Source organism: Arachis duranensis, chromosome 7 (assembly GCF_000817695.3).
Source record: "Arachis duranensis cultivar V14167 chromosome 7, aradu.V14167.gnm2.J7QH, whole genome shotgun sequence".
Lineage (NCBI taxonomy): Eukaryota > Viridiplantae > Streptophyta > Magnoliopsida > Fabales > Fabaceae > Arachis > Arachis duranensis.
This window is the reverse complement of record NC_029778.3, coordinates 2,647,198-2,675,184: the sequence shown is the minus strand read 5'-3', so window position 1 is coordinate 2,675,184 and position 27,987 is coordinate 2,647,198. Positions and strand designations below refer to the sequence as shown.

At 34.2% G+C, this 27,987-nt stretch overlaps 2 protein-coding genes and 1 non-coding gene across 3 annotated transcripts; 1 reads left to right on the top strand and 2 right to left on the bottom strand.

Annotated features, from left to right (window-relative positions):
- Nucleotides 1–9,842: 9,842 nt before the first annotated feature.
- LOC107496301 (GDSL esterase/lipase At5g55050) lies at nt 9,843–12,066 on the top strand (the record flags this gene model as incomplete). The annotated part of the gene is made up of 5 exons (XM_016117530.3): nt 9,843–10,080; nt 10,425–10,567; nt 10,749–10,982; nt 11,070–11,316; nt 11,420–12,066. Coding segments are annotated over 5 exons (1,083 nt in total), but the record flags the coding sequence as incomplete, so codon positions are not given.
- On the bottom strand, nt 10,636–10,708 carry TRNAF-GAA (transfer RNA phenylalanine (anticodon GAA)). Its single transcript has one exon. It is a non-coding gene; the product is annotated as a tRNA-Phe (tRNA).
- Nucleotides 11,817–20,223, bottom strand: LOC107496302 (DNA mismatch repair protein MSH5). Its single transcript, XM_016117531.3, has 32 exons — nt 20,080–20,223; nt 19,619–19,713; nt 19,341–19,421; nt 19,193–19,265; nt 18,814–18,877; nt 18,402–18,556; nt 18,196–18,297; nt 18,090–18,117; nt 17,982–18,013; nt 17,836–17,893; nt 17,561–17,647; nt 17,102–17,158; nt 16,728–16,829; nt 16,597–16,641; nt 16,153–16,230; nt 15,840–15,890; nt 15,676–15,757; nt 15,186–15,259; nt 15,005–15,104; nt 14,805–14,901; nt 14,561–14,650; nt 14,411–14,475; nt 14,168–14,303; nt 13,755–13,841; nt 13,449–13,510; nt 13,280–13,341; nt 12,903–12,956; nt 12,731–12,816; nt 12,349–12,380; nt 12,248–12,271; nt 12,057–12,172; nt 11,817–11,937 (listed from the first exon to the last, which is right to left on the bottom strand). Exons 1-32 carry the CDS (start codon nt 20,115–20,117, stop codon nt 11,845–11,847), a joined length of 2,406 nt encoding a protein of 801 aa, XP_015973017.2. The 5' UTR covers nt 20,118–20,223; the 3' UTR covers nt 11,817–11,844.
- Between the last annotated feature and the right edge of the window lie 7,764 nt (nt 20,224–27,987).

Sequence of the window (27,987 nt, the reverse complement as noted above, 5' to 3'; positions counted from 1 at the left end):
TTTTTAAAGAATATTTTGGTAAGTAAAATTTAATGATAAAAAAATAAAATTTTTGTTAATGGATATTTTTTCTTAAAAAATGGATAAAGTTAATATTAGTTAACACAAAAAATTTAAAATGGATTAAAGATGAGGTTTTTTAAAAGTTAGAAGGGAGGAGAATATACATTTATAAAATAAAATGGAGAGGAGTATCATTTTAGCATCTCGCACGAGAGGAGAGTGGAATTTTCTCTTATTATTATTATTATTATTATTATTATTATTATTATTATAGGTTTCGAGGAGAGGAAAAACTAATGACATTTGATGCTGTAAACTAACAGATGACAACATTAACAATTTTTCAAATGGTTCATAATTGTTACAAATCTATTATCCATACATATTAGCAAGACTCAAACAAATTAAAAACTTGACGTTATTACATCGCTGCAAGTTGCAAATGTTTATAAAATTAATTTTATTTAAAAAAATATCAACAAGATTATAATCTAAAAAATAGGTAACATTATTTTTATATACATTTAATTTTAAATGTTATACACAAAATTTGATGTAATTTACTAGAAGGAGAGGATAGTTAATTAGGAGTAATCTTAATGGCTAAATTTTTTGGATTTGTATTTTCTAAAATTTGAATTTTACTTTAGAGAATAAAGTGTAATCTCTCACCATTAATTTTATAGGTAGGACCAAAAATAAATATAAGAGAAAAATTATTTAAAAATAAAAGATCATATTTTATTCTCTAAAGTGAAATTCAAAGTTTAAGAATCTAAATCCAAATTTTTTAATTGCATTATGTTATGGAAGAAAGTTTTCAAATAAATGAGGTAGAAAAGGAAAGCTTTTATGATGGTTTAATAATATATTGAACAATTGAATATGCACAAAAATGGACCCTAATATATGGATAGATAATACACTTTTTTTGAGTGAGTTCACATTCATATATAGTAGCTCTTAAACCAAGGAGGAATTTTATATTTTTTGATAATTTAAAATACTATTAACATGTGTATTTGCTCATCTACTGTTTCTAGTGTCACACAATATCCACTAAGTTGAGAGTACTAATAATATTCATACATTGGCAAGTGTTTGGACAAAAAGAAGATTTTAAAGCTACATAGGCATGAATTAATTTAATTTAATTCATTATTATTTATTTTTTCATGAATAAAACTCAATATAGCTCACGAACTAGTAGAATAACGTATTGACTTAATTTGTATGTGAATTTTTGTTGTATATCTTGGTACCGGAGATTTTGTGGTATGTTGTATTTTACAAAATTTATAATTTATAGTTGATCTTTAATTGACAATATTGAAATAAATTAATTATAAATAAAAAATTACTCTTCTTTTTAAATTGAGATTAATAAGAATAATCTAAAAAAATATCATCATCTTTACTTTATCAACAAAGTGACCACAATTGTCAACTACACTTAATAACTATCGGAAAAGAAAAAAGAAAAAAGAAAGAGAAGTAGTAAAGCAAACAGTAAGTATTAAATTACTCCTTTATCTTAGTCTATGACAATAATAAAGAAATTTTGCGACCCATAAATTCAGCCCAATAAAATACATAAATTTAATTACAATTTTTTTTAATAAGAGAAAATTATTATTATTGTCAAAATTAAATTTGTTAATCATACAATGGGATAAATTCAACCACGGTAAAAAAAAATTTAGAATCTAAATATATTTGATATTAAATAAAATTTAGAGTCTTGTTCATCCTTTAATTATGTAAATCTAATTAAGTAATTTAATGTGTCTAATTCTAACTTTTTTGACTTGGTCATGTTTCCTTAATTGAAAATAAGGACCCAAACTTTTGACACCAATTCCACATGGACGAAGAGTATTTGAATAAGGAATAAAACGAACAAATGTAGAGTCACATTTATAGTCACAAATTTTCGAGAGCACCATGTATTTGTCATTAGTTAAACTATATGCATAGACGTTCTTCACCATTCAAAACGGTAAAGCCTCTGATCTCAGGGTTCTGTTCCACTAAACCCATTCCTTTCACTCTCACCTTCAAGATTCTTCTCCACGAACTCGATTCATAGTTCGTTAGAATCCAAACTGTAAACACACGCTTTCTCAATCTCACTAAGCAAATAGTTTGATGGCCAGCAACTGCTCCCCATTTGAAAATATTCATATGACAACTGTCATCATGGGAGCCCCTTCTTGCTTCTTTAGGAACCCTTAATAACTTGGTTTCAACACTTCCATCTTCATCGCCGTTTGTGATTTCATAAGACATGATATAAAGCCTAAAATGAGTGTTATCTTTAGCAAGATAATTGAAGCAATCCGAGATGAAGTGAATGGCGTCATTGCAAATCACAGGCATGTTAAATTTCAAATCCCTAGATCCAGCAAAAAAAAACGGTTCTTCCTTAAGTTCCAAGCACCTTGTTTATAACTATAAACATGGCAATCAAAATGTGAACTCCATTCTTCATTGTCAAAAAGAATCAACCTGTAATCCTCAGAGTCGCATTCCAGTATCATGGACAAACTATGAAGATTCCCTCGCTGCTGCAAGTGGTTGGGGAGGGGAATGTGTAAAAGGTAACAAGTTACTAGATTGATGATAAACAATTCTGTTCGATAAAGACAAAGGAGTAAACCGTTGCTTGAGCTTAGAATTTTGAGCCGCGAGCTTGCGATGAATTGTAGCATGTTTTCAGGGATGCCGGAGGAGAGTTCTTCTCCCGGCAAATGATGCAACTCGACGTAGTCGTTATGATTCAGAATGTCATCTCTTTGAATGAAGAAGCATGAAGGATGATCTTTTTTCAATGAATTTTTTGCTTATTTTGCTACAAAGTATGGAGTTTTGGAAGTTCTGAAAGAAGTTTTGAAGAAGATTTGAGTTTGTGGATTGCTTTTGCAGGTAACCAAGATAATATCTCTATTAACTCATCATTAGACATTGTAGCCACTGTAATCAAGATCAACGATGACTTACTTGTTTGAAAGCCAAGAATGAAAATATTATTGATTGTTGATTGATTGAATTATATTGAAATATGTTGTAAACTATGAGAGTAAAACTAAATATATATAGAGCATTGTTCTATGAAAGATAAAAGCAAATAAAGATAAGATAAGAACAACTAAAGATAAGATAAAGATAAGATAATAAATATTAAAATTGTAATTGAATTTATGTATTCTGTTGGGCTAAATTTGTGGGTCACAAAATTTTTTTATTATTGTCATGAGCTAAAATGGAAGAGTAATTTAATAGCAAGATATATATTTTGAGCTAAGACAAATTAAAAGGCTTTATTTCCTGAGCCTTTTAAAAAATGTACCAACAAAAAATGTTACACACATGAGTTTTAATTTTTTTTTTCTCATTTAGTATTCGGATAATTTAAACTCTATTCGAATGGTACACCTGATTATAATAAATAAGTCGATCTGTTTAATCAAATCAAAATTATTTATCACTAAGATCAATCTCATTGTGACACGAACTTTTATTTTTGTAATTAACGTACACTTTCTTAGTTTTGGCTAAACTACTAGGACCGTCCACTATTGGTTTCTCAAATTAATAATGCTCTATGCAAAATTGGATTTAGATATATATGTATATGTAGTGCAGCTTTTTAAGGCCATGTTATTATATAGTACTGCATTCTGAAAGTTATGATTTAATATGAAAAAATATATATTAAAAAGTAATTATTAAATCAGTTATTATATATTATTTATAATCATCAATTTATAATAGAATAATAAAAGATAAGACATATAATCAAATTTATTTATAATTGATTTTTAATGTACCCAGAAACATGATCGATAACTTTCGGTAAAGTACAGTTTGATATGTTGGTTGATTCCATATTTCCATTATGCTTAGAAATTTCTAATTAAATAGGAATATGTAAAAGCATAATATATATAAGTGGGAGCAACATGGGGTGGCAATGGTGCAGCGAATCCGAATCACAGACCTTTTTTTTTTGGCATTGGTCTCATCAAAAAGTGGGTTGAAGCTTGCTTTCAATAGTGAAATTGCATTATTCTGTGTGAAAAATTGAAATTTCTATACAGTTTCTTTCTATAGCTTTAAAAAATGAAATATATATATATTAATTCGCCCCACTAATAGTAGATTGAAAATGAGGTAATATTTTTTATATATAGAATATAGGTGGTGTTAATGTTGGGAAAACTCAACACAGGTTTAAACCAAGAACCTGTCTAATAGCGGAAGCACCAAAAATAATTTTCTCACAACTTGTGCAATTAAATGGGCAACACCAAAGATACTCCAAACAGCAAAATATAATGGCAAAAATTAAATAATCAGACATCAGAATTTTAACGTGGGAAAACCCTCAAAAGAGGGACAAAAAACCCACGGGACCTAGTCCAGAAAAATCTTTCACTATCAGAATAATGGGTACACAAACAGTCTTCCTAGGAACACTAGGGCATCTCAACAATCAACAAAATACATCATCAAAACTGATGGAATCAACATAAACCCTCCACAAAAGTGGGTATCTCAAATCAGGCAAAAGAGAAGGCAATACAACTAACAAGTTATATCCTAATGTTCATCTCTACACCAGGAATAACATACTAAAATTTCATAAGAAATGGAGCAAGTTTACCAATTCAATGTGATCAAGGTTGGCATGCTCTTTTCCCCCAAATTTTCTCTTCTCTTCGACGCCGAATTTCCTTTCATTCAAAATGAATGAAAACTCTTCTCTCTCACCGTGGCTTAAAGCCTTTCTTTCTTTATTTATTTGTTTTCCTTTTTTTTTAATGAGATGTGGGCCCCACTTAGTTGGGGACCCACCAACAAATCTCTCCCTCACCAACTCAAGTGGGGATAGGCTGCTCCACCAAGCCCGCCTTCTCTTCGCAGGAATCAAACTTCACTGCAGGTAAACTCTTAGTCATCATATCTGAACCATTATCATCAGTATGGATCTTCTCAAGTGCATATGACTTCATCTCAAGCGCTTGACGTATCCAATGATACCTCACCTCTATGTGCTTCGATCTAGAATGAAACGTCGGATTCTTGCTGAGATGGATAGCACTCTGACTGTCACAAAATAACACAAACTTCTCTTGATTGATGCCTAACTCTTGTAGGAATTTCTTCATCCACAAGAGTTCCTTAGAAGCTTCAACAACAGCAATGTATTCTGCCTCTGTAGTAGACAAAGCAACACATTTCTGAAGTCGAGATTGCCACGACACAGCTCCCCCTGCAAAAGTCATCATATAACCAGAAGTAGACTTCCTTGAATCAAGATCCCCAACCATATCTGCATCTGTGTAACCATCCAACACAGGTTGGCCACTCCCAAAGCACAAACAAACTCTAGAAGTACCATTAAGGTATCTGAGAATCCACTTCACGGCTTGCCAGTGTTCCTTGCCAGGATTAGAGAGAAACCGACTAACAACTCCAACTGCATGAGCAATATCCGGCCTGGTGCAAACCATAGCATACATCAAACTGCCAACTGCAGATGCATATGGAATCTTCTTCATTTCCGCTTTCTCTTTCTCACTTGTAGGACATTGCTGCGAACTCATCTTGAAATGACTAGCAAGTGGAGTACTAACAGGTTTGGAATTACTCATGCTAAACATCTCTAAAATCTTCTCAATATACTTCTGCTGTAACAACCACAGTTTTCCATTCTTCCTGTCACGAGTGATACTCATGCCAAGGATTTTCTTTGCAGGACCCAAATCCTTCATAGCAAAGGATCTGTTCAAGTCTTTCTTAAGACTTTCAATCTTCTTAGTGTTATGACCAACAATCAACATGTCATCAACATAAAGTAAGAGAATTATAAAATCACCATCAGAGAATTTCTTAACATAGACACAATGATCAGAAGAAGTCTTACTGTACCCATGACCTTCCATGAAGGAATCAAACTTTGTGTACCATTGCCTTGGCGCTTGCTTCAGCCCATATAAGCTCTTCTTCAACTTGCATACAAGGTGCTCCTTTCCTTTAACCTCGAAACCCTCTGGTTGCTCCATATAGATTTCTTTATCTATGTCACCGTGAAGGAATGCAGTCTTCACATCAAGCTGCTCAACTTCTAAATTCAAGCTAGCCGCTAATCCAAGCACAACTCGAATAGAGGACATCTTCACAACTGGAGAGAAAATCTCCTCAAAATCAATACCTTTCTTTTGCTCAAAGCCTTTCACAACCAATCGAGTTTTGTACCTTGGCCATGAAGTATTTTTCTTTGCTTTCAACTTAAACACCCATTTATTCCTAAATACTCTCTTATCAGTTGACAACTTCACAAATTCAAACGTATGATTCTCATGCAAAGGTTTCATTTCTTCTTGCATGGCCTTCAAGTAATCTTTCTTAACCTTCAACAATCTTCCTTATGCTCATCAGACATAGCTTCCTGGTAGCTCTCTGGCTCCCCAGTCTCAGTGTTCATCACATACTCATGAGGAGAGTATTTCTGAGAAGGATGACGCTCTCTAGTAGATCTTCTCAATTCAGGCTCAACTGGTGGTTCAGGTGGAACTTCAACATCGGGCACCTCAGGTTAAGGTGTAGGTTCATCATGCAAATCATCACCATCATTATCAACTTGTACATCTCCCCCATCAACAGGAGGTCTAGTGGAAGGACCAGGTTCATCATCAACAGAACGTCTAACAGTTACTATTGGCTTATCTGTCTTCTCAAGATCTTCAATAGTTTGGTTTTCAAGAAAAATCACATCTCGGCTTCTAATTATCTTCTTGCTCACCGGATCCCATAATTTGTAACCAAAGTCTTCGTGACCATAACCCATGAAGATACACTGCTTTGACTTCCCATCAAGTTTAGACCTTTCATCTCTTGGAATGTGAACAAAAGCCCTGCAGCCAAACACTCTCAAGTGACTATAGGAGACATTTTTCCCTCTCCAAACTTTCTCTGGAACATCACCATTAAGTGGAACTGAAGGAGAAAGGTTGATCAAATCTATTGCAGTCCTCATTGCTTCACCTCAAAAGGATTTAGGCAACTTTGCATGAGAGAGCATACACCTGACTCTATCATTGATAGTGCGATTCATTCTCTCTGCAACTCCATTATGTTGAGGAGTCTTAGGAACCGTCTTCTCAAGCTTGATCCCATGTCCTTTACAATACTCTTCAAATGGACCTCTGTATTCACCACCATTATCTGCTCGAACACATTTTAATTTCCTTCCTGTTTTTCTTTCAACACTTGCATGAAAGTGTTTGAAGATACCGAGCACCTGGTCTTTAGATTTCAAAACAAAAGCCCACACTTTTCGAGAATAATCATCAATAAAAGTAACAAAATATGATGCACCACCTAGTGTCTTAGCATCCATAGTGCAAACATCAGTGCGAACTAAATCTAGAACATGTGATCTCCTATGAGGTCCAGAATTATGAAATGATACTCTAGCATGCTTTCCAACAAAACAATGAGTGCAAGTATTTAAAGTTGTACCTTTCACTGGAAGTGAGTGCTTCTTGGCCAAGACGCTTAGTCCTTTCTCGCTCAAGTGACCAAGACGTATATGCCACAAATCAGAATAGGAATCATCAGCTACATTCACATATTCTTTGCACAACTTTGCTTGCAACCGGTAGAGAGTAGTAAGACTATTGTCTTCCCTAGAAACAATGAGAGCCCCTTTGGTAATCTTGCATTTTCCACTACCAAAGGAAATGCAATACCCCTCTTGATCCAATGCCTTCACTGAAATGAGATTGAACCGCATATCTGGTGCATGCCTAACATTCTTCAACTGCAACTTGCATCCCATATTAGTTTCAAGCCACATATCACTCATACCATTGATATCACACACTCCTTTATCTCCCAATTTGATCTTGCCAAAATTTCCAGCAATATAGGAAGTGAAAAATTCACGCTTCGGAGTGACATGACATGAGGCACCAGAGTCCATAATCCAAGTAGAATCATCACAGACAAGATTCATATAATTTTCATCATATGTGATAAGAACATCTTCATAAACAATAGCAGCAGTTTCTTTATCACTATCTTTACCTTTGTCTTCATTTCTTCCCCTTGATTGTTCTCTTTTCAAGAACCTACAATACCTCTTGATATGCCCCGGCTTGCCACAATGGTGACAAATGAACTCCTTTCTTGGCTTGTACTTTCCTCTTGACTTGCTTCGACTCTCTGACCTGTCAGAACTGTGAGGTTTTCTACTTTGACTTCTCCCCCGTGACTCTGAAACAAGTGCTTCTGATTGGGAGGAGGCATTAGTCAAACCTCGCTCTCTTCTTCTGGCTTCTTCATTTAACATGCTCTCTTTAACAATTGCTAACGTCAACTTTCCTTTTGGAGCTGAGTTAGTCAGTGTCACAACCAGAACTTCCCAACTATCAGGCAAAGAGCTCAACAACAACAAGGCTTGCAACTCATCATTCAAAGTGATTTCATTATTTGTCAGTTGGTTCACCGTCTCCTGAAAAATACTCAAGTGCTCCGGCAATGATTTACCTTCAACATACTTCATATTGACAAGCTTCCTAATCAAGAATGCTTTGTTTTGCACATTCTTCCTCTCATATAACTCCTTCAATTTCTTCCACATCTTCTCAGCATTCGTTTCGGTGTCAACATGTGGATACATACTAAGATCAAGCCATTGCCTAATCAAAGCAACTGCCTTCCGATTCAGTTTCTTCCATTCAGCATCGGATTTAGTACCTTTGGATTTATCTCCCTCCACAGGATCATACAAGTCCTTGCTATACAGCATATCTTCCATGAGGGTCTTCCAAATTGAATAATTTTGAGATTCAGTTTGACCATATTCGGTCCATGAGTATTTTCCTCCATTTAATCAGCACAGAAATAAACAATCAAAGCTCTAAATACCACTTTGTTGGGAAAACTCAACACAGGTTTAAACCAAGAACCTGTCTAACAGCGGAAGCACAAAAAATAATTTTCCCACAACTTGTGCAATTAAATGGGCAACACCAAAGATACTCCAAACAGCAAAATATAATGGCAAAAATTAAATAATCAGACACCAGAATTTTAACGTGGGAAAACCCCCAAAAGAGGGACAAAAAACCCACGGGACCTAATACAGAAAAATCTTCCACTATCAGAATAATGGGTACACAAACAGTCTTCCTAGTAATACTAGGGCATCTCAACAATCAACAAAATACATCATCAAAACTGAACATAAACCCTCCACAAAAGTGGGTATCTCAAATCAGGCAAAAGAGAAGGCAATACAACTAACAAGTTATATCCTAATGTTCATCTCTACACCAGAAATAATATATTAAAATTTCATAAAAAATGGAGCAAATTTACCAATTCAATGTGATCAAGGTTGGCATGCCCTTTTCCCCCAAATTTTCTCTTCTCTTCGACGCCGAATTTTCTTTCATTCAAAATGAATGAAAACTCTTCTCCTTCACCGTGGCTCAAAGCCTTTCTTTCTTTATTTATTTATTTTCCTTTTTTTTTAATGAGATGTGGGCCCCACTTAGTTGGGGACCCACCAACAGTTAATTATTTGTGCTGATGAATGAAATCTTAGCTTGTCATATAATTTTGATGTGACTTTGAAGGTTAATTTATCATCATCAGCCACATAAGATCATATCACCTTCATGTTACTATTTCATAAATCATGATAACTAATAAAATATATAAAATATAATTATCTGTGGGTTTAGTTCTGGAGAGTGCTTTAATTTGTTCCACTTTCAATCAAATCTCTCTTTTCATTATTTTATTTTCTTCTTTTCACAATTAACTATGGTACTAGAGTTTTGATTTTCATTTTCCTTGTTATTAGAGGTGGATTTTCAAAGGGTGAACAAACGGTGGTTCCAGCAGTTTATGTGTTTGGAGACTCACTTGTTGATGTTGGCAACAACAATTACTTGAGAATCTCTGTTGCAAGAGCTGATCACCCTTACTATGGAATTGATTTTCCAACTCATAAACCCAATGGCAGATTCAGCAATGGCAAGAATGCTGCTGATTTCATTTGTAAGTATATATAGTAGTCATCTTCTATGATTCCATTACTGTTAGCTTTACAATCATTTGTTGATTACACACATATGGGATTTATATATATAAAAAGGGACACCAACATGGGATTTAGATGTAGAAGACGTCAAACTTAAGGAAACTATATTATTAAGGTTTCTTATTAGCCCCTTAGACCAATAAATTCTATATACTGTTCCAAGTTCCAACTCTTATGCCATTTTGACTTCAAGCTAATATTGAAAATTGTTATATTTTAGTTATACATTGCTTGTAGATAGATTTTTATTTTTATTGTCATATTAGTTTAATAGTATTTGGTTGATATGGATGGGTGGCAGCTGAGAAATTGGGATTGGCAACTTCGCCACCTTACCTGTCCCTAACTGCAAAATCAAATGCCAACAAAAACAATGTGTCCTTGGATGGTGTTAGCTTTGCATCCTCAGGTGCTGGAATATTCAATGGCACAGATGAACGTTTTGTAAGTTCCATTTTTCATCTCTCCACTATTATTTTGTTTGGGTATAGGGAAAAAAATTGGATTAAAAATGCGGTGAGCGTGGATCGAACACGCGACCTTCAGATCTTCAGTCTGACGCTCTCCCAACTGAGCTATCCCCGCAAGTTGTAATGGATTTTGCTATGCACAATTTTATTTGCAGAGACAGGCAATACCGTTGACAAAGCAAGTGACTTACTACTCAGTTGTGTATGAGGATATGAAACGAGAAGCAGGAGATGCTGCTCTACAAAAGCGCCTCTCAAAATCAATTTTCGCAGTGGTGATTGGCAGCAATGATCTCTTCGGCTACTTACAATCATCAAATCTTCGTAAGAAAATCACTCCACAGCAGTATTTGGATTCCATGGTTTTCTCACTCAAAGTACAACTACAGGTTAGTCAAGCTAATATATACGGTATAATAATCACTTTTACAGTGCCTAGTTATCTTGTTAACTTTCTTTTTATCTATTTCTGGCAGCGATTATACAATCTTGGTGCTCGTAAATTTGAGATAGCTGGCATTGGGGCACTTGGATGTACCCCTGTATTTAGGGTCAGGAACAAAACGGAGTGCATTACAGATGGCAATTATTGGTCAATTAAATATAACGAAGGCCTTCAATCCATGCTTAAGGAATGGCAATTTGAGAATAGGGACATTACTTACTCCTTCTTTGACACTTATGCTGCTCATATGGACCTCATTCAGAATCCAGCTTCCTACGGTACTATTAATTATCATATGATATTCTCTCCTATGCATATCATTTTTGGTGTTTTAGATTGTTATACGTAACGACCATGATAAACTTTTTTTTCTCCTTTAAGGATTTAGAGAGATCAAAGCTGCTTGTTGTGGATTCGGGGAACTGAATGCAAGGGGTCTTTGCTTACCACTGTCAAATCTTTGTTCCAATAGACAAGACCACATCTTCTGGGATTTGTTCCATCCTACAGAGGCAGCTAATCGTATCTTTGTCGACAAAATGTTTGATGGTTCTTCAAAGTACACGTCTCCTATTAACATGAGACAGCTAGTTGCAGCCTGAAGTTAATTTTCGCCAATAATTTGTCTGGTTGGACAACATTCTTTTGTTCAATTCGTTGTCAATGAGGCAATGAAGATGACAGAAATAAGAGAAAACAGAACCGGATTCGTTACAAGGTTAGAAGTTAGAACACCACTATACTTGACCAATCTATTATCTTAGTTAACCTAATGGTAGATGGAGAAACTACCAACTAGACTTTGATCATGAATTAAGAGATAGAGAAAATACATCATCAAAAAATTGGTTTAAATCGCCTTTGTCAATATCGAATTCCAACAACTTCTCTATGGCATTCTGCATCAAAGTCCAGAAACATAAACATGTCTAAATGCTGAGGACAAGGAAACACTAAGCAAATGTCATGTTCAAAATGTTATCCCTGTAATTTTTGACTCTGGAAATTTAAATGATACCTTGTACTGATGATCTCGGGCCGTGATGTTATCATTGCATAGACGCTCAACACACTTGTTATTTGCAACAGCATCCAACACAACTGCAGCTCTTTTTATAATTTCATGTGGCACACCTGCATGAGCAATGTAGTTTGCGTCAGAATATAGAAAGTTGAAAAAAATATATTTAGATCATAGCATAATTTCACCTGCAAGCAGTGCACAGTGCAGTCCTGGATGATACACCAAAATCCCACGTTATTTTCATTAGTTTTTCAACAGACATTATATTACTAAAGCAAAAGAATACCGTAGCTATGATGCGCATGTCCTGGAACAAGCCTGCATACAAATATCATAATAGCAAGGCTGAAAACTCCTTAGAAAACAGAATTACTTCAATTTTTACTTAGTAATTTCAATAACCAATACTCACAAGAAAACCATTATAATTGATTGAATCAAATATTATCATTTAGTGCAGATTATTCTAACTGAAACAGATGCATGCTCAAGTGTTTATATTTTGGTGTTCAGTGTGCCGTCTCCAGAGGACAAAGAGATTGCATTTAGTAGGTTTAGTAAACATGCATGTTAGCAAAATTTATCTGTTAATTTGGTTGGCATAAGTGATCATATGATGGTTAATGTAATTCTTAGCATACTGAATGGCAGAATTAAGAAAAAGATACCTATATAAAAATACAATGTCTTCAAGACATGTGGAATTATCGTCGGGCTTCAGTATACTCATTGTATGAAAGCTAATCTGCTGAGACTGAAACAATTCAAAGATATTATGTTCACAATGACTCAGCTGAAACCTTGAAAACTTAAACTCCACTATGATGCACAAGCAATAACCTTGGTCAAAGAATGCCCTTGCAACAAATCCATGAGATGAGTGCATATGAAGACCTGCAAAAATCACAACAAATGAGCCATTGGAGTCTCCCATGAGGAAATCCTCAGTTACAGAAAGAGAACAAACAATTAATTGCCATATATTCATTTAACCAGTTTTGTATAAATTTGAAATGCAATTTGACTCGTAGAGTTTCAGGTAACATTCCTCAATGTCATTTCTGAAATTGTTCTCACTAAGTAATATGTCTTTCTTTTTAAGAGACAAGTAAATTTGAATTATTAAAAATTAAGCTGAACTGCGTATTACAAATACTGCAACTTCAATTTGGCTTCAAGCAAAGAGGTGAAGGTAAACCATAATGAAGTGCTTTAACCTTTGGTGGTTCATCATACGTTACAAAGTGATTTATGGTCCCAGCTAGCAGACCAATGCCATCTGAAACGGGATCAAAAACATTTATGGCCAAAACGAGCATGTGCAACAAATTCTGCGATCCACATATTTGTGAAATTAGATGCTTCATAAACACTGGAGATACTGACCTTCTGTGAGAGTCCCTTTGCCAAATTCATCTACCAGACATAGAGATCGTGAAGTAGCATGCCTGCAGGTTTTCCTCAAAATTAAAACAAAAACTAGTGTTATTTTAGTACACTACACTACATTCTCCTGGAACCCTTGATCCATTTTGTTGTCTTGATAAAATCATACTGAAGAACATCTGTGATTATGAAATGAATGGCTCATCATTCAAAGGTCAGATGCAAGGAGAAAGATACCCTTTCTGCTTAGGGCCATGGCTAGATCAACACATTGGCCTTACTCTAATCAAGTTTTTCTCGGTATACCTTAGCATCATTCCTATTTGATGAAGATCAATCATGAATGTTGATTGTTCTGCTGTCATCAGCCTGCTTCCCGTTGCACAAAATATTCTGCAGCATTGTAAAGATAAGAATGTAATAACTAGGATCAACAGATAAAAATGTTCCTCCTTTCACCTAAATTAAAGTCCTCCTTCTAGAGTGCTCTCTTTTGAAAAATATTAAAACCACTTAATTTTCTAAAAAATTATGTAAAATGACAAAGCTAATCGAATTTTGTTATACTAGATATATGTAAGATATTTTTTCCTTTAATTTTTTAATATATATTAACGACTGATAATTGATGAACATAGCAACACCCATCATAGTCGATATAAGCAAAGCCAGGATGTAGATGCTGTCTCAGAATTACTTAGGTTATAAGAAATTCATACCTATCAGTCAGACCCACTGTTGCTGCATCTGCTGGCACGAAACTACCAATGTGGGATAGAAAAACAATTAAAGCCACCTGCTTTATATAGATACTCTTTCCAGAAAAATTAGGACCGGTGATGATATTAATTCTTCCTGATGTAAAGAACAAATGAATGTGGGTTAAACAATCAATTTGGTGAAACCAGGTTTATTGGACATAATATAGCCGATGATAATTATGTATGTCTACATCAGTTTACCATCACGAAGAATCTTGGTGTCATTAGGAATAAAAGTATCGACAGTCATTTCCTGCAGAACATGCCTACAAAAAGAATAAAGTTTCACCATCAATCATCTTAATAGTCATCCATTTTGGAGAGGTTCTTTTGAAGGCGGATTGTTTGAACCTTCCATTTTTTATATCGAGTAAGTTCTCTTCAGTCAACAAAGGCCTGATATAGTTGTTCTGCCGAGCAACCAATGCCATAGACAGAAAGCTGAAATAAAAATAATCAGGCAATAAAGTCAAGGAAAGTGACAAGGCACTATTGGCTTTGATTTATGTAACTAATTTCATTTAGTGGTCAAGACTTAGTTGTTATTAGAAATAAAAGTTAATCCCCAGTCATTATACAAGCAATTTTCTTTTACCAGTCCAGTTCAGCTGCAAATATTGCCACCTTTGTCAAGTGGCTTGAGAACAGAACTATATGTGAAAACAAGTCTCTTGTGATCGCCCTCTCCATATCTTGAAAGATACAAATTAGAAATGAGATTTGCACCAGAGACCAAATATAACTACCCCAAAAATGAAAAACATCATGGAAATATGAAGTATATGATTTTAATACCTAAAATTTTATGATAGATATCTCCTAGAAGATTGTCCAGTTCTCTTGTTTTTGGTGTACGATAAAAGTATCTTTTTGTCTCTGCATCTGCGTCACAAAACTATATTTGAAATTAACGTTGTCCAAATAGAACATATCAGTTACATAAATTTGTTTACCGGGTGCAAACACATCAACATACTGTGTATTCCCAATCCACAAGCTTCTCCAGAGTGGTTTCTTCAAGTTTTTCTTCAAAGATACACATCAAATATCCTATATTGAACACAATTTTACAGTAACAAACAATAATCAAAGCTAAATTAAATTTCAATCACTAGTACAGGAGAATCTCCATCACAAAATATATTTAATTCTACATCAAATATAGCCACATCAAATCTGAAAAACTACAGGTGAAATTAGCCGTTAGACTGTGATTGGCGACTTTAAAGCATTAACATTTATTAGCTCTGTTCACTTTCTTTTACCATGATGCCCACAACTTTGGCTGCGGAATAGGTGAATTGGGTACTCTTTTTATAAAAAAGGATAAAACCAAAGGCAGGTTTTAGCAGGATTTGAACTCAAGACCCTGAAGAACTTAAAGACAAAACGACATGTACTAAGTGACCCATTGGACCATTACTTGCTTCTTAAGGATACAAATATAATGAATAAAATCAAAATACCTATCTGCTGTATGTAAACTATACAAGGAATAGGCTTGTCCTTGAATATAACAGGAAATTGTGCCAATTCTAATGATGAAACCTGCAAAAATATGTACCATGTTCATGATGAAGAAAAAATATAAATACTTGTTTTAACAAATTAAAGAATGCACCATAGCAACCTGTTGGAGAAATTCTGGCAGTTCCTCATATATTTGCCTCAACTCATCCAACTGCCCAAAAAAAAATGGAAACAAATTTATACAAGTTCTAAAATTAAAATCTGACCACATAGAAACAAAGTTTAACCGTGAATGAAGAAGATTGCAGAATGGAATTATCTTGGATATCGATTTCTATGGATTAAGTCTTCTGTTAAAATCTTATCTAGTTACTAAATTAGATGAAACATGAAATTGAATTGGATGATCATATTACCTAAATTCTTTATATTGCTACTTAGTTGAAGAAAAGAACAAGTAAATTGGCTTTAACCTCATCACAGAAACCTTCTTTCACTATTGTTGCATATCCCTTCTCTTTAGTTCTGTTTACGTCAATAACACCAATTACCTGCAAAATACACTGCTTGTTAAAACTGGAATGCAAGTGAAGGAATACTCATCAAATTAAACAAGCCACCCCATTGCATTCACTTTTAGTTCTGATGAAACAGATGCCTCTCCATTCTGTATTCTCTGTCATGTAAAATGAGGTTCCATTTAAACATGCATCATTTTAGAAAACGAGTCATATTCTGCTGAGAATATGTAAACGCAGTGTTGAATATCGGAGTCCTTTGTTCAAAACAAAGTTAAAAAAATTAAACAGTAATTTATCCAAAATAAATAGAGATGTGAACAGTAAAATGCCATCTTTCATGTCCTGTGTGCATTTTCTTTTTTATAATTAGTAGGAAAGGAAACAAATAGAACCTACCAGCTCATAGACATAAGCAAGTTCCGTTGATATGGATGAACTTGCCTGCAATAATGTTACACCCAAAAGGTTATTTAGGCAAAGCCGCAAAGGACCCATGTAATTGCATTTCAAAAGAACAAAATATTTACCTTTTCAACAATATCCAGATTCAAGTATTTAAGTTCTTCTCGAAGACCTTCTGAAATCCCAACTTCAAATATCTTTCCCAAATGCAACAGCGCACAAATACTCTAAAAGATAAAGTGAACATTTAAAAGAAAATGCAAAAACTACAAAAGTGATGATCAAGGCATATTTCCACAATGATAGACATTTTTGAACAGCACAGGAAAATCGACTACTTTGTTCGAGCATAATAAGAACCTATGATGAAATACAATGGAGAGAGTCACGTAAATATAAATATAAAAGTCCAAAATATTGATTTCTTTTAACACAGAAGTAAAAAATAATACAAACAAGACAAGGAAGCAATACTAGAAAGCATTCTCTATTCATTTACCTTGAGAAGAGCTGTCCAATCAGAGCTGGTGCATATGGAGCTCGGAGAGTCAAATTTCTTCACTCATTGAAATTGAATATTCTAAAGTATTAGTATACCGAAACATCACATTTGAGGAATGAAAAGATGGATAGAACTTGGAAATTATATCGCAATTTATGACACTACCAAACAGCAATACTTATACACGTCATGGTCCAGCAAAGGAAAGAGAAACATCATGCTTATGGTACTTTCAAAGGAAAGAGAAATAACATGCTTCTAAAACTTATACAGTTCATTTCCACAGGGAAAGAAGATCTTGTAATTAACAAAAATTAAATGATCATATACTATAATCTATGAAAGAGGAGCTTCAAGAATAAACCATCTGAGAGTATAGTCAGACTAGTACAAACCTATAAGGAGAAAAAGGAAATAAGATTTTTATTTTTTATTTATAAGAGAGCAACTTCATACCTTTAGCAAGTAGGGAATATCCTTCACAGATTTCAGGGTGTCACGTAAAGAAACGACCAATTCTTCTGAGCATAGAAAGAAAGATACCTATTTCCCGTCAAAGAAAATCAGCAACTTTCACTAACCAAATGAAGACATGTGATATTTGACTAAATAGCTATATCACCTATAAAAGGAAGAAAAAACAAGTAGAAATTTCTTCCACACTTAAGCCTATAATTCTGCTGATTATTATAATATAATTAGAACACATATACTGAGCTATAATTGGATACAGAATTTAAACGGTAGTTCAGAACTTCAAGATCAAGTATAGGCCTCATGAACCAGTTTCTGAAATGAGAAGATAGAAAAGAAATGTTACCAAAAGTTCTTAATTCCGAGTGATATACATGTTGTCAATCTCATTAATACTCCTTACCTCAAAAGACGTCTACCCATTGGAGTCACACACTGCATACAGAACAAAGGATTTGTCATTTCAGAAGAAACTGCTTCACTGAATTGAATTATAACAAATCCGTCAAACCTTATTCATCATTCCAAATACTGAAAACCTGCAACTAAGACATTTTGTTTCAGATATTTACATAATCTTCATTCAAAGTATAATATTTAAGAGTGAATATAATTACCCTTCTTTTGGTCTACCAATGCCCATGTGGCTAGGGTGCTTGTCCATTTGGAATATTTGTAAGGCTTCATGTGCTGCTACATCAAGTTTGAGAAACTTATGTCTGTATCTCTATTTTAAAGGAGGACATAATTTGAACTTGACATCATTCCCTTAAACGTAATATATATATATAAAAGAGAGAGAGTTGAATAAAGAAAAGGATACAATGAAATTTCTGCTACAGAATCTACTGTAATTGATGTGTTTCCAGATTCCATTTGCTCAAGAGTATCTACAATTCTTTCATTCTCTAATATTGCAAGAAGACCACCGCTAGCACGAACTTGTACTTCACTTCCCATGTCCATCATAGAACTCAACTGAAAGGGACAATAGTAAAAAAGAAGGGTGGCATTAGATATAAAGTTGTTCATGTTTATTATTCTAATAACTGGATACAGCGATGTCTCCCATAACAGACCAAATGCAAGCAACAAATTCACAAATAAAGCTTTGAATTAATGATCTAAGTGCATGCACTTAAAAGGCGACCATCCAAAGATCCTTGAACGATCCATTATTATGATAGCATGAAATAAAGATGCAAATGACTAACATCAATCATTTTCAAACTTACATAATAAACCCTCTCCTTTTCATTTAATCCTTCATCCATTCCCACCACTCGCAGGTAAATTAATCTGTAAAATCAGGAAATGGACCAAGCAATAGAGCTTTATCAAATTTTCATATCCAAAATACCATGGAATAAAAAATATCTATGCAAATCAATGCCTATCAGTAAATATTTATATTATTGACAAGCACAATGGAAAAATATAAGGTGAAAACTCAGGTGCAATCAACTTCACATGAAGTTAATAGCTGAGAGCAGTTAAATAATTTAACTAATTTGACTAAATTTTCATCTAACTACTCACGGTTATCAATTTCACATGAAGTTGACTGCACCTGAGTTTCCAAGTTTCTCATTAAGATCACAGCAGTATCAATACCTATGCCATGCTTGCTCATAACTGAATATTGAGCTTTTAACAAGCTTTACTTGAGGAGCCTCGGCTGCTTCATCTGCATCACTTCAATAGGTAAAAGGTATCCTAGAAACTAGTCTTTCATAAGTCAACTGCATGATGTGCATTTTACCACTTCGTTGCAGAGCAGATAAGAAGGATTCCTCACATTTAGAGCTTGTATAAATGATTACAGGGTTTGCTTGATATTTTACTGCACAAATAATTGAAGCCAAGAGATATTCATACACTACAATTTATACCAATAAAAGAAACCACTCAACCTCAAATCAAAACGGGTATATTAAGTGCAACAATGGAGCTTTTAGTGTAAAGATAACTCATCCATGACCCTGACAAGGAATATAGAAACTAAAACTAAACTTTAATATAACAAGAAAGAAAACATACCCATATCAATTACTGGATAAAGCTTGTCACCATCATCCCATACTTCAAGCACATAAAGTTGGCGAACACTGGAATCATAGTAAGAAACTCCTATTCTGGAATGAATGATTACGAAATCATCACAAGGTTTGAATTCGGCACAAGTTTCCATTTCAAGAAGTAAGAAAAATCCTGGTGAATACGATTACTAGTGACAGGAAAAGAGCAAGAACATTCAGCAACATATAACGTTTATAATCAATCATCTAACGGCTTTCTCCCAAAACATTAGCACATTGTGCATTATTTTTAATTTCCAATGTCTCTAAAATATTTTGCCACACAATTCAAGATGGCCTTCCTACTATAGTTCTTTGCACCATTAAATTTCTAAGGCAAGAAAACTAACTTTAGTTTTGCTTCTTTTTACACAGAACAGTTTTAAGCAAGATTTGCAATATTGAGCTATTAAACAAGTTTACCTGTGACCGTGTAAGATGCAAGCCATGTAAACCTGCATTTTAACCGCAAAACCAGAATACTTGTCATTTCTTCAAAACTGTTTCGCAAAAATCCATTGCTACAATTAACAGTAATTTTAAAATTAAAGCTCATCAAAGTGTTATATTTCAGATCAACGATTTGAGTAAGAGCGCGATCTACGAAAAACAACTAATTATTAATCTCAGCAAATAATAGCGCCATTCAAGTTTTTCAGCTAAATTAAATGGAAACGAAATAGCAGAAGTAGAAAAAAAAAAAACTAGTGATTCGTTCAAAATTTTCATTCATTTTCTCTGCGATCAACGAAACAGTGAAAATCGAAGAAGAATGCATAAAAGAGACACCTGAGGAACGGCTTCAACGTCCTCCACGTCGTTGTCGTCCATTTTGGCGCGCAATCTCGTTCGCTTTCTGCATTACCCGCAAAGCGAGCTGCGATTTTGATTTTTGAGTATAAAAAATTGTAAAATTACGCGGGTTTTTTTACTATAAAAAATTAAAAACAAGTATCCTAACGAGCATGGGCTTTTTGTAGAAGGGGCCTTTTATAATCTTTTAGTCGAGAATCTTGGGCTTGTTCCTTTAGTAATGGGCTCATAGGCCCAAAACCTAAAAAATATAGAAAATATAATCCTTCATGGTTAATTTAACTTAATTTGATGTGTATGCTTAAGTCAATTTTTATTTTCTTTGTACTCAGATCAGTGTATTTTTGTTGTGACTGAACATAACATAAAGAAAAAAAGACCTAAAAAAAAGTAGTACTCCTCTCTAATAATAATGTCTAAATTATTAGGAGGCAGTAACCATTCTAGATACACCTGCTTGTTTAAAACAGCAGTCTTAGCCATTAAATCAGCCGCTTTGTTTGTTGTTCGCTGGATGAGCACTAAAGTAGCTGTCCAATTGGGTGACGGATTTGTTGGTCCCAACTATCTTTGGGACTAACGTTAGTCCTGTCGTCTAATTTTTAATTTAAACCGTTAAATTATTTTAATATTATATCTAATGGTGTAGATTAAATACAAATTTATATATTTAATTTTATTAAATACTCCCTAATATTTAACGTTTTTACAAATAAACCTTTTCATCTTTCTCTTATTATTTTTTTTACAAAAGAGTCTCTTCTTCTTCTTCTGATTTTCTTCTTCTTTTTTTTATTCACCATTGCAATGAACCCTTCTTCTCCACTGCAATGAACCCACCGGCACTAACAGCAACTACCAGGGTCTGAATTTGTCTTCCTCTTATTATTTGTTTTTCTCTTCTGATTTTCTTCTTCTTCTTCTTATTCACCATTGCAATGATCCCTTCTTCACTACTGCAATGAACCCCAACACTAACAGCAACTACCAGGGTCTGGATCGAGACTACCCACGAACGCATGCAAGTGTCAGATCCTGGATCGAGATTATTCCGCACCCCTGCTCACCCCGCCACTAAAATTTGTGATGTTCTTCTCGTCTGTATGGTCATCGACGTCGTGTGGTATTTTTTTAGGAGGAGGTATTTTTTATCGAAGCTGCCTCACATACATACACAGAGACACACATTTCACACTTGAGACAAGAAAATCAAAAAAGAAGAAACATGAAACAAAAGGAAAAAAAATGTTTGCTGAAGAGAATGACTTCAAAGGAGACCCACGACTTCCAACCATTTGTCAAGCATCAGAGTCGTTCCTTACTTCTCCAAATAAGGTTTTCATTTTTCTTTTTTCTTTTTTTCTTTCAACGTTTTTATTTTTATATTTTTTAGAATAACATAAAATATTTATCGTAATTTCTTTAATTTTTTAACCTTCTTCGTCAACAGATCTATAGCTGTGGCTGTTTGGGTTCATAAGATGCTTAGAAATCTGAAATTGATGGTGTGCCACACAAAAAATCAATGAAAAGACATGCATGAGATCAACTATAAGCTAATAGAATAAATCTAGCCATGGAACAAAAAAGGTCAGTCAATAATCTTGCATTTTTCTTAATGTTGTTGAAACTTATGGTTGAGCAGGACATAATTGAATTTTGTTAATTAGAGGGAGTGAGTGAAGGATTATTGATGATTTTTTTTAATAGCTAATTGGTGTTAAAAATACATTCATGAAAATACTCATATCTCTTTAAAAAGAGTTACTTCATGATATTAATTGAACTTATTTAATAAGGTAAATATGTATGATGTCAATTTTTACTCAACTTAATCTCAAGTATGATATATATTGTCCTATTTTATGCATCGAATAACTTGTATTCACTCATAGATTAGATTTGGTTTGTATGCTTACGAAGAAAATGATTGTGAAACTAATGTAAAAAATAAAGCAAATAGAATTTTAGGAAGACTATTTATAGCTCAAAATATGTTCATACCACATAGAAAATAATGTTAGCACTATGGTTAGGCAACAATAAAGAAAAAGTGATTTTACTAGAATTGGTTTTACTAAAATTGAGTGAGAAAATTTGTATTAAAAATTTGAATGCCTCTGGAGATAGTTGTGATAAATATAACATGTGCTTGTATAATAAGAAAACTGTCAGCGTTCTTTCTAAAGAGTTTATTAATGAGAAGAATCAAATCTCCTTAAACTTATTTATGAGTGAAGGGTGTTTTCTTATATGGTAACTGGGTTGATTTTAATAGTTAATTCATGTCTTCATAAAAAGTCCTAGAAATATCCTTGATTGTTTTCAAATTTAGCTTATAAAAAAATATAGAGTTGGTTTAAACTTACAAAATAGCTCAAATATGATGAAGATAACATATATTAACTCAAATAAGTAATACACATGTATATATACATCAAGTCAAGTTATGAGCCAACCGGTTAAATCAGTATTTATTCAAATTCCATTTACTAATATATGGATCCAATTTCTTAAACTATTAACGAGTTTAGTTCAAAGGAGTTCACGGAGGCAGTTCCATTAAATTAAACTTATGAGTTAGCCAAACTTGTTAGAATAAATGTGTTAAAGTAGTTTTATATTTTATAGTAGAGTAAAATATTTTTTACATATGTGAGTTGAATTTATACTTGAGATTAAAGTAGAAAAAAGAAGTTACAATATTCATAAATTTAGTGTGTTGTGTTGAATTTATACTTCTGATTAAAGTAAAAAATTTTCTATATGTGTGATGTCTTGGTGTGATGGAGCAATTTATGCCGAGGAGGCATGAGTTCTTTGATAATTGGAATGTCAATAAAAGCATGGAACAATGAGTTAAGGTTAGGCATTGACTCTGCATCAATAAAGTTGATGGCCACAACTTCCTCAGCTATTCCAATCCAGTATGGAAGCCAGCTATAGCTATGTCTGCAAAGCCAATGTTATCACCTCCAAAGAAGCGTTTTTCCTCAAGTCCAACCTCAAGCCTCTTCAGATTCTCTCGAGCTTCTTCTGCTGTCTTCTGTTGCTCTTCTCCTACCTTGGAAAACGCTACCACAGCCATTGAATTTATACTTGAGATTAAAGTAATTTTTTTATATATATGAGTTGAATTTATACTGCAACTTTCGTAACCACCCTGTTTTTTTTTCAGTTTTCTAAATTTGAATTTTGAAATCGGACATATTAAAATTTGAAATTTAAGGTATAAAATTTAACATTTAGAGTAACGTCCAGGTATTTTAAAAAATTGAATGCTCATTAATGTGATAGCAAGTTTCTGTATTTGATATTGAATTAAATGTGTACTGAATTAAATGTAATAAAATCTCGGGATATCTCAATTAATTTCACTCGATTTGTTTCTTGTAATTGTTCCTTTATAAAATCCATAACGGCCAGTCAGTTGTAAACCCTATTTGTTATCAACCAACCTTGTCGGCAGTATGTTTTACAATTTCAATGGCCACTGCAGAGAATGTCAATGCAGTTGCACCTAATTTGGTCTCAAATTCCAAGTAAATAAATTTACTTTTCATCAATTTCAATATTTACGTGACAGTAAATGTTTCTAATTTGGTTGCAGGTTTGAAGCTGACCCTTTTATGCATATAAATGGTGTGGAATTTGTTGTAACGAGTGCAACCCCTACGCAAGACCCGACATCGCCGCAACTGCAGAATGTTTCTATAAATGAGTTATTTCGTGCAATTGAAGTATGTTAGCCATTAGATTATATTAATCCAATAATCCAAAGGAATAAAATCATTTAAATAAGTCTCCACTCCCTACTTGATTAGCCATTAACGTAGACCTTGGTGCTGTTTATTTACAGGACTTGAGGAGAGATGTGAAGGAGCTAGGAGAACTAAAGAAGTTTATGGAAGAACTAACCAAGGCTTCTGGCAACATAGAGAGATCACTCAAGGTGATGGAGTTTAAGCTGTACCATAATGAAGATAAATGCAAAGACCATGATGAGTACAAAACAAACCTACCTCCCAAAGATTCAGTCAGCAACGTTGATTTTACTCAGCAAAGTGTAGACAGGAACCCAATAATGACACCAGTCGCTGATCCACCATTGAGAAAGAGGTTGAGATGTAGCCCCGCACAACTTGACAATGATGTCACCATTGATATCTCTGATGCTGAAGATGATGCCACTATATCAGATAAGCATGAATCGGGGTTGTCTCGGGCATCACAATCTTCACGACTTGACAGCATTAAAGGAAAGTGCATTGTCAACCCTCAACTTAGAACCAAGGCTAAGTCTACAGCTTTCCTTGCCAGCAATTACTACAGGACATTGCCGACTAAGGTAATGGAACCTTGGTTATTGAAACTTTGTCTTTTTTTTTTTTTACTTGCCAGCTTAACCTCAAACCTCATTGCATTATTTTTACCTAAAAATTGGATGGATTTCATATTCTAATGGTTATTTCACAGGTTGAATCCTCATTGACTCGAGGAAAATTGCTCACCTCCCCTTCTCCTAATATGCGAGTTGCTAAGATGACAAAGACAGGGGATGCCACATTATTTTCTGTTCCACGTCGACTTCCTGCTCAATCGGCTGGTGTGCCTCGCCTCCAAGGTGAGAGGTCACTGCCACCAGGGTCTAACTCTAACCAAATGGAGAAATCACGTTACTATAATGCAATGATTAAGGTGAAAATCATTGATTACTGGTTTTGAATGGTCATAATATGCCACTTTGTCTTAACAAACCCTAAAATGGAGAAGTCTCTTTTTTTTAGGCTTTTAGGTGCAAATTCAGACCTTGTGCTAAAATGCAGCTAAAGTCTGTTCAACTTGAAGGATTAGCATATGCATTTTGTGCAAGCATTGAAGATCCAAGGTGAGTTCCCCATTTTCAGCTCACACTTGTAGGATTATTGTTGTTGAATTATCTTATATGAAACATCTGAATTTCAGTGAGACCATGATTAATGTGGATAACACGATAGTAACTAGGGAAGAACTTGCTTGTCTAGCTCCCGGAAGACCAATCTTGGACAAGGTACCTACACGGCTACATGACGAAAGGATTTTTGACGGTTTAGAATTTCATTAATAAAATCTCGTCGAAGTATAGTTTCTAAACCAAGCAATAATCCTTTCATACAAAAAGTTGTTTGTCACTAAAACAAACCCCTAAATTTATAAACCGAAGTACTTAAACCTCGGGTCGTTCTCCCTAGGAATTACAATAAAGTGCTTTGTTATTGGTTGTGAGTTATATTTGGGGTTTTTAGGATTTATAGACAAGAATTATAAATGGCAAGAAAAGTAAACTAACAACTATAAAAGGCTCTTGGCAATGTATGAGAACTAGAAGTCCTATCCTAGTTATCCTTCTCAATTGTGATGAGAATTGTTCATTGCTACCACTTAGTTAACCCTTACTAAATAAAGGAAAGTCAAGTGGATGAATTGACTTGAGCCATAAGTCCTAGCCAACTCCCAAGGAAAGACTAGCTTTAGTGCACTCCAAACCAATTAGCAATCTCTCCAATTTTCAATCAACAAAGGAATTAGATAACTCAAGTGTCACTAATTACTCTACCTAGGCCAAGAGGAACAAAACCTACACTAAAATTCAACCAAGCATTTCATCAAACACTTGGAAGGCATAAAAGGAAAGCATAGTAAAATTGCAAGAAAAGTAAATCTATACTACTCAATTGCAAGGAATTAAACAACAACAAATCAAATGAACACAATTATGAATTACCTCTAATTGAATTTGAAGAATGTAGAAGGAACAATACTAGATCTACAACAAAATATAAGAACAACATAAAGGAAAATACAACAAAAGAATAGAGGAAGATGAATGTAACAACAAGAAATTGAAAGGTAGAAGTAGAAGAAAGCAAAGATTAAAACCTAGATCTATGAACTAATCCTAATCCTAATTCTAGAGAGAAGAGAGAGCTTCTCTCTCTAGAAACTACTTCTAACTACTAAACTAATCCTAATGGTAACTAACATGTGTTTCTCTCTTCACTCCTTGGGTTAAATAGCATCAGAAATGAGTTGGATTGGGCCCACAAGACTTCTAAAATCGCTGGCCACGTTTTGCTTCAAGTGGACTAGGTGGCAGCAACGGCGCGTGCGCGTACTATGCGCGTGCGCGCCACCATACTTGTATCAACTATGGCAAATCTTATATCGTTTCGAAGCCCCGGATGTTAGCTTTCTAACCCAACTAGAACCGCATCATTTGGACCTCTGTAGCTCAAGTTATGGTCGTTTAAGTGCGAAGAGGTCGGCTTGACAGCTTTCCGGTTCTTTCATTTCTTCATGAGTTCTCCAACTTTTCATGCTTCTTTCTTCATTCCCTTGATCCAATCTTTGCCTCCTAAAAAGACCAATCTCGGACAAGGTACCTACACGGCTACAGAAGCTGTTTTTTGCACGTATATTTTTTTTTTTGCTATGAATATTTGTCTCCGGCCATAAATTGCTTTACTCTCATTTGTAGATAATCAAGCTTGTGGTAATGAAGGCCTCCTGGGACCAAGCAAATAAGACTTTTTGGATGCTTCCACCATCTTTTGCGGTAAATATCATGTTAACTTATATCACTTTTCTTTGAATTATGCGTAATTCATTAGAATGAGATCTCTTTAATCCTTTTAGGTGGAACATTTTATGGGACATTCACTGGATAAAATGATTGCTACCTATATATATCGCTTTATGCCTGTCGCACCAGATCTTAAATTTGTGAGTGCATGTAAATTCTTTAATGGATTAATTTATGCAAAACCTCATTAAATCTAAATTTACGAGTTTAATGTGAAACGATCTACACTTAACTATCTGCTGTAGATTTATGTGCCAATTAAGGAAGAAGGTGACCACTGGTATCTTATGGTCATTAGCTTATTGGATGAAAAATTATATCAGTTTGATTCTAATCTAAATGACGATCAAGTTGAGCCAAGACAAGAAATTATGAAATCTTTGGTGAGGTGTCCTTAATCTATTTCTTTATACACATGTAAAATAATATATGAACCTTAACAATGTTGTCATGAATATAATTTTCAGGCTTTAAAATTATCAGATATGGTAACTTCTGGTCATTACCTAAAAGGTGACATTCCTGAAAGAAAAGATTTCATGAACTTTGATGTGAAAGAGGCTAGAGGGGTGCCCAAATGTCCTCAAAGGTACACATAATTGGAATGAATCTTTTATATTCATCTTTAATTAAAGCGATCTTTTATTGACACTAACTATTTAATATTGCCATTGAACTTTTAGTCGCGACTCTGGTTTCTGGGTTCTTCAATGGTTGTCTATGAGAGAGAAGTTTAATCTCACAGTGTCGGGCATTGTAAGTTAGCCAAAGACATATTGATTAATTATATGCATGCAGAGCATATTATTTAACTAATTAATCCATATTTGCAGCTAAATGAGCAATATATCCGTACATCCGTTGTGGTGGATCTTTTGTTGGGGATGTTCAATGAC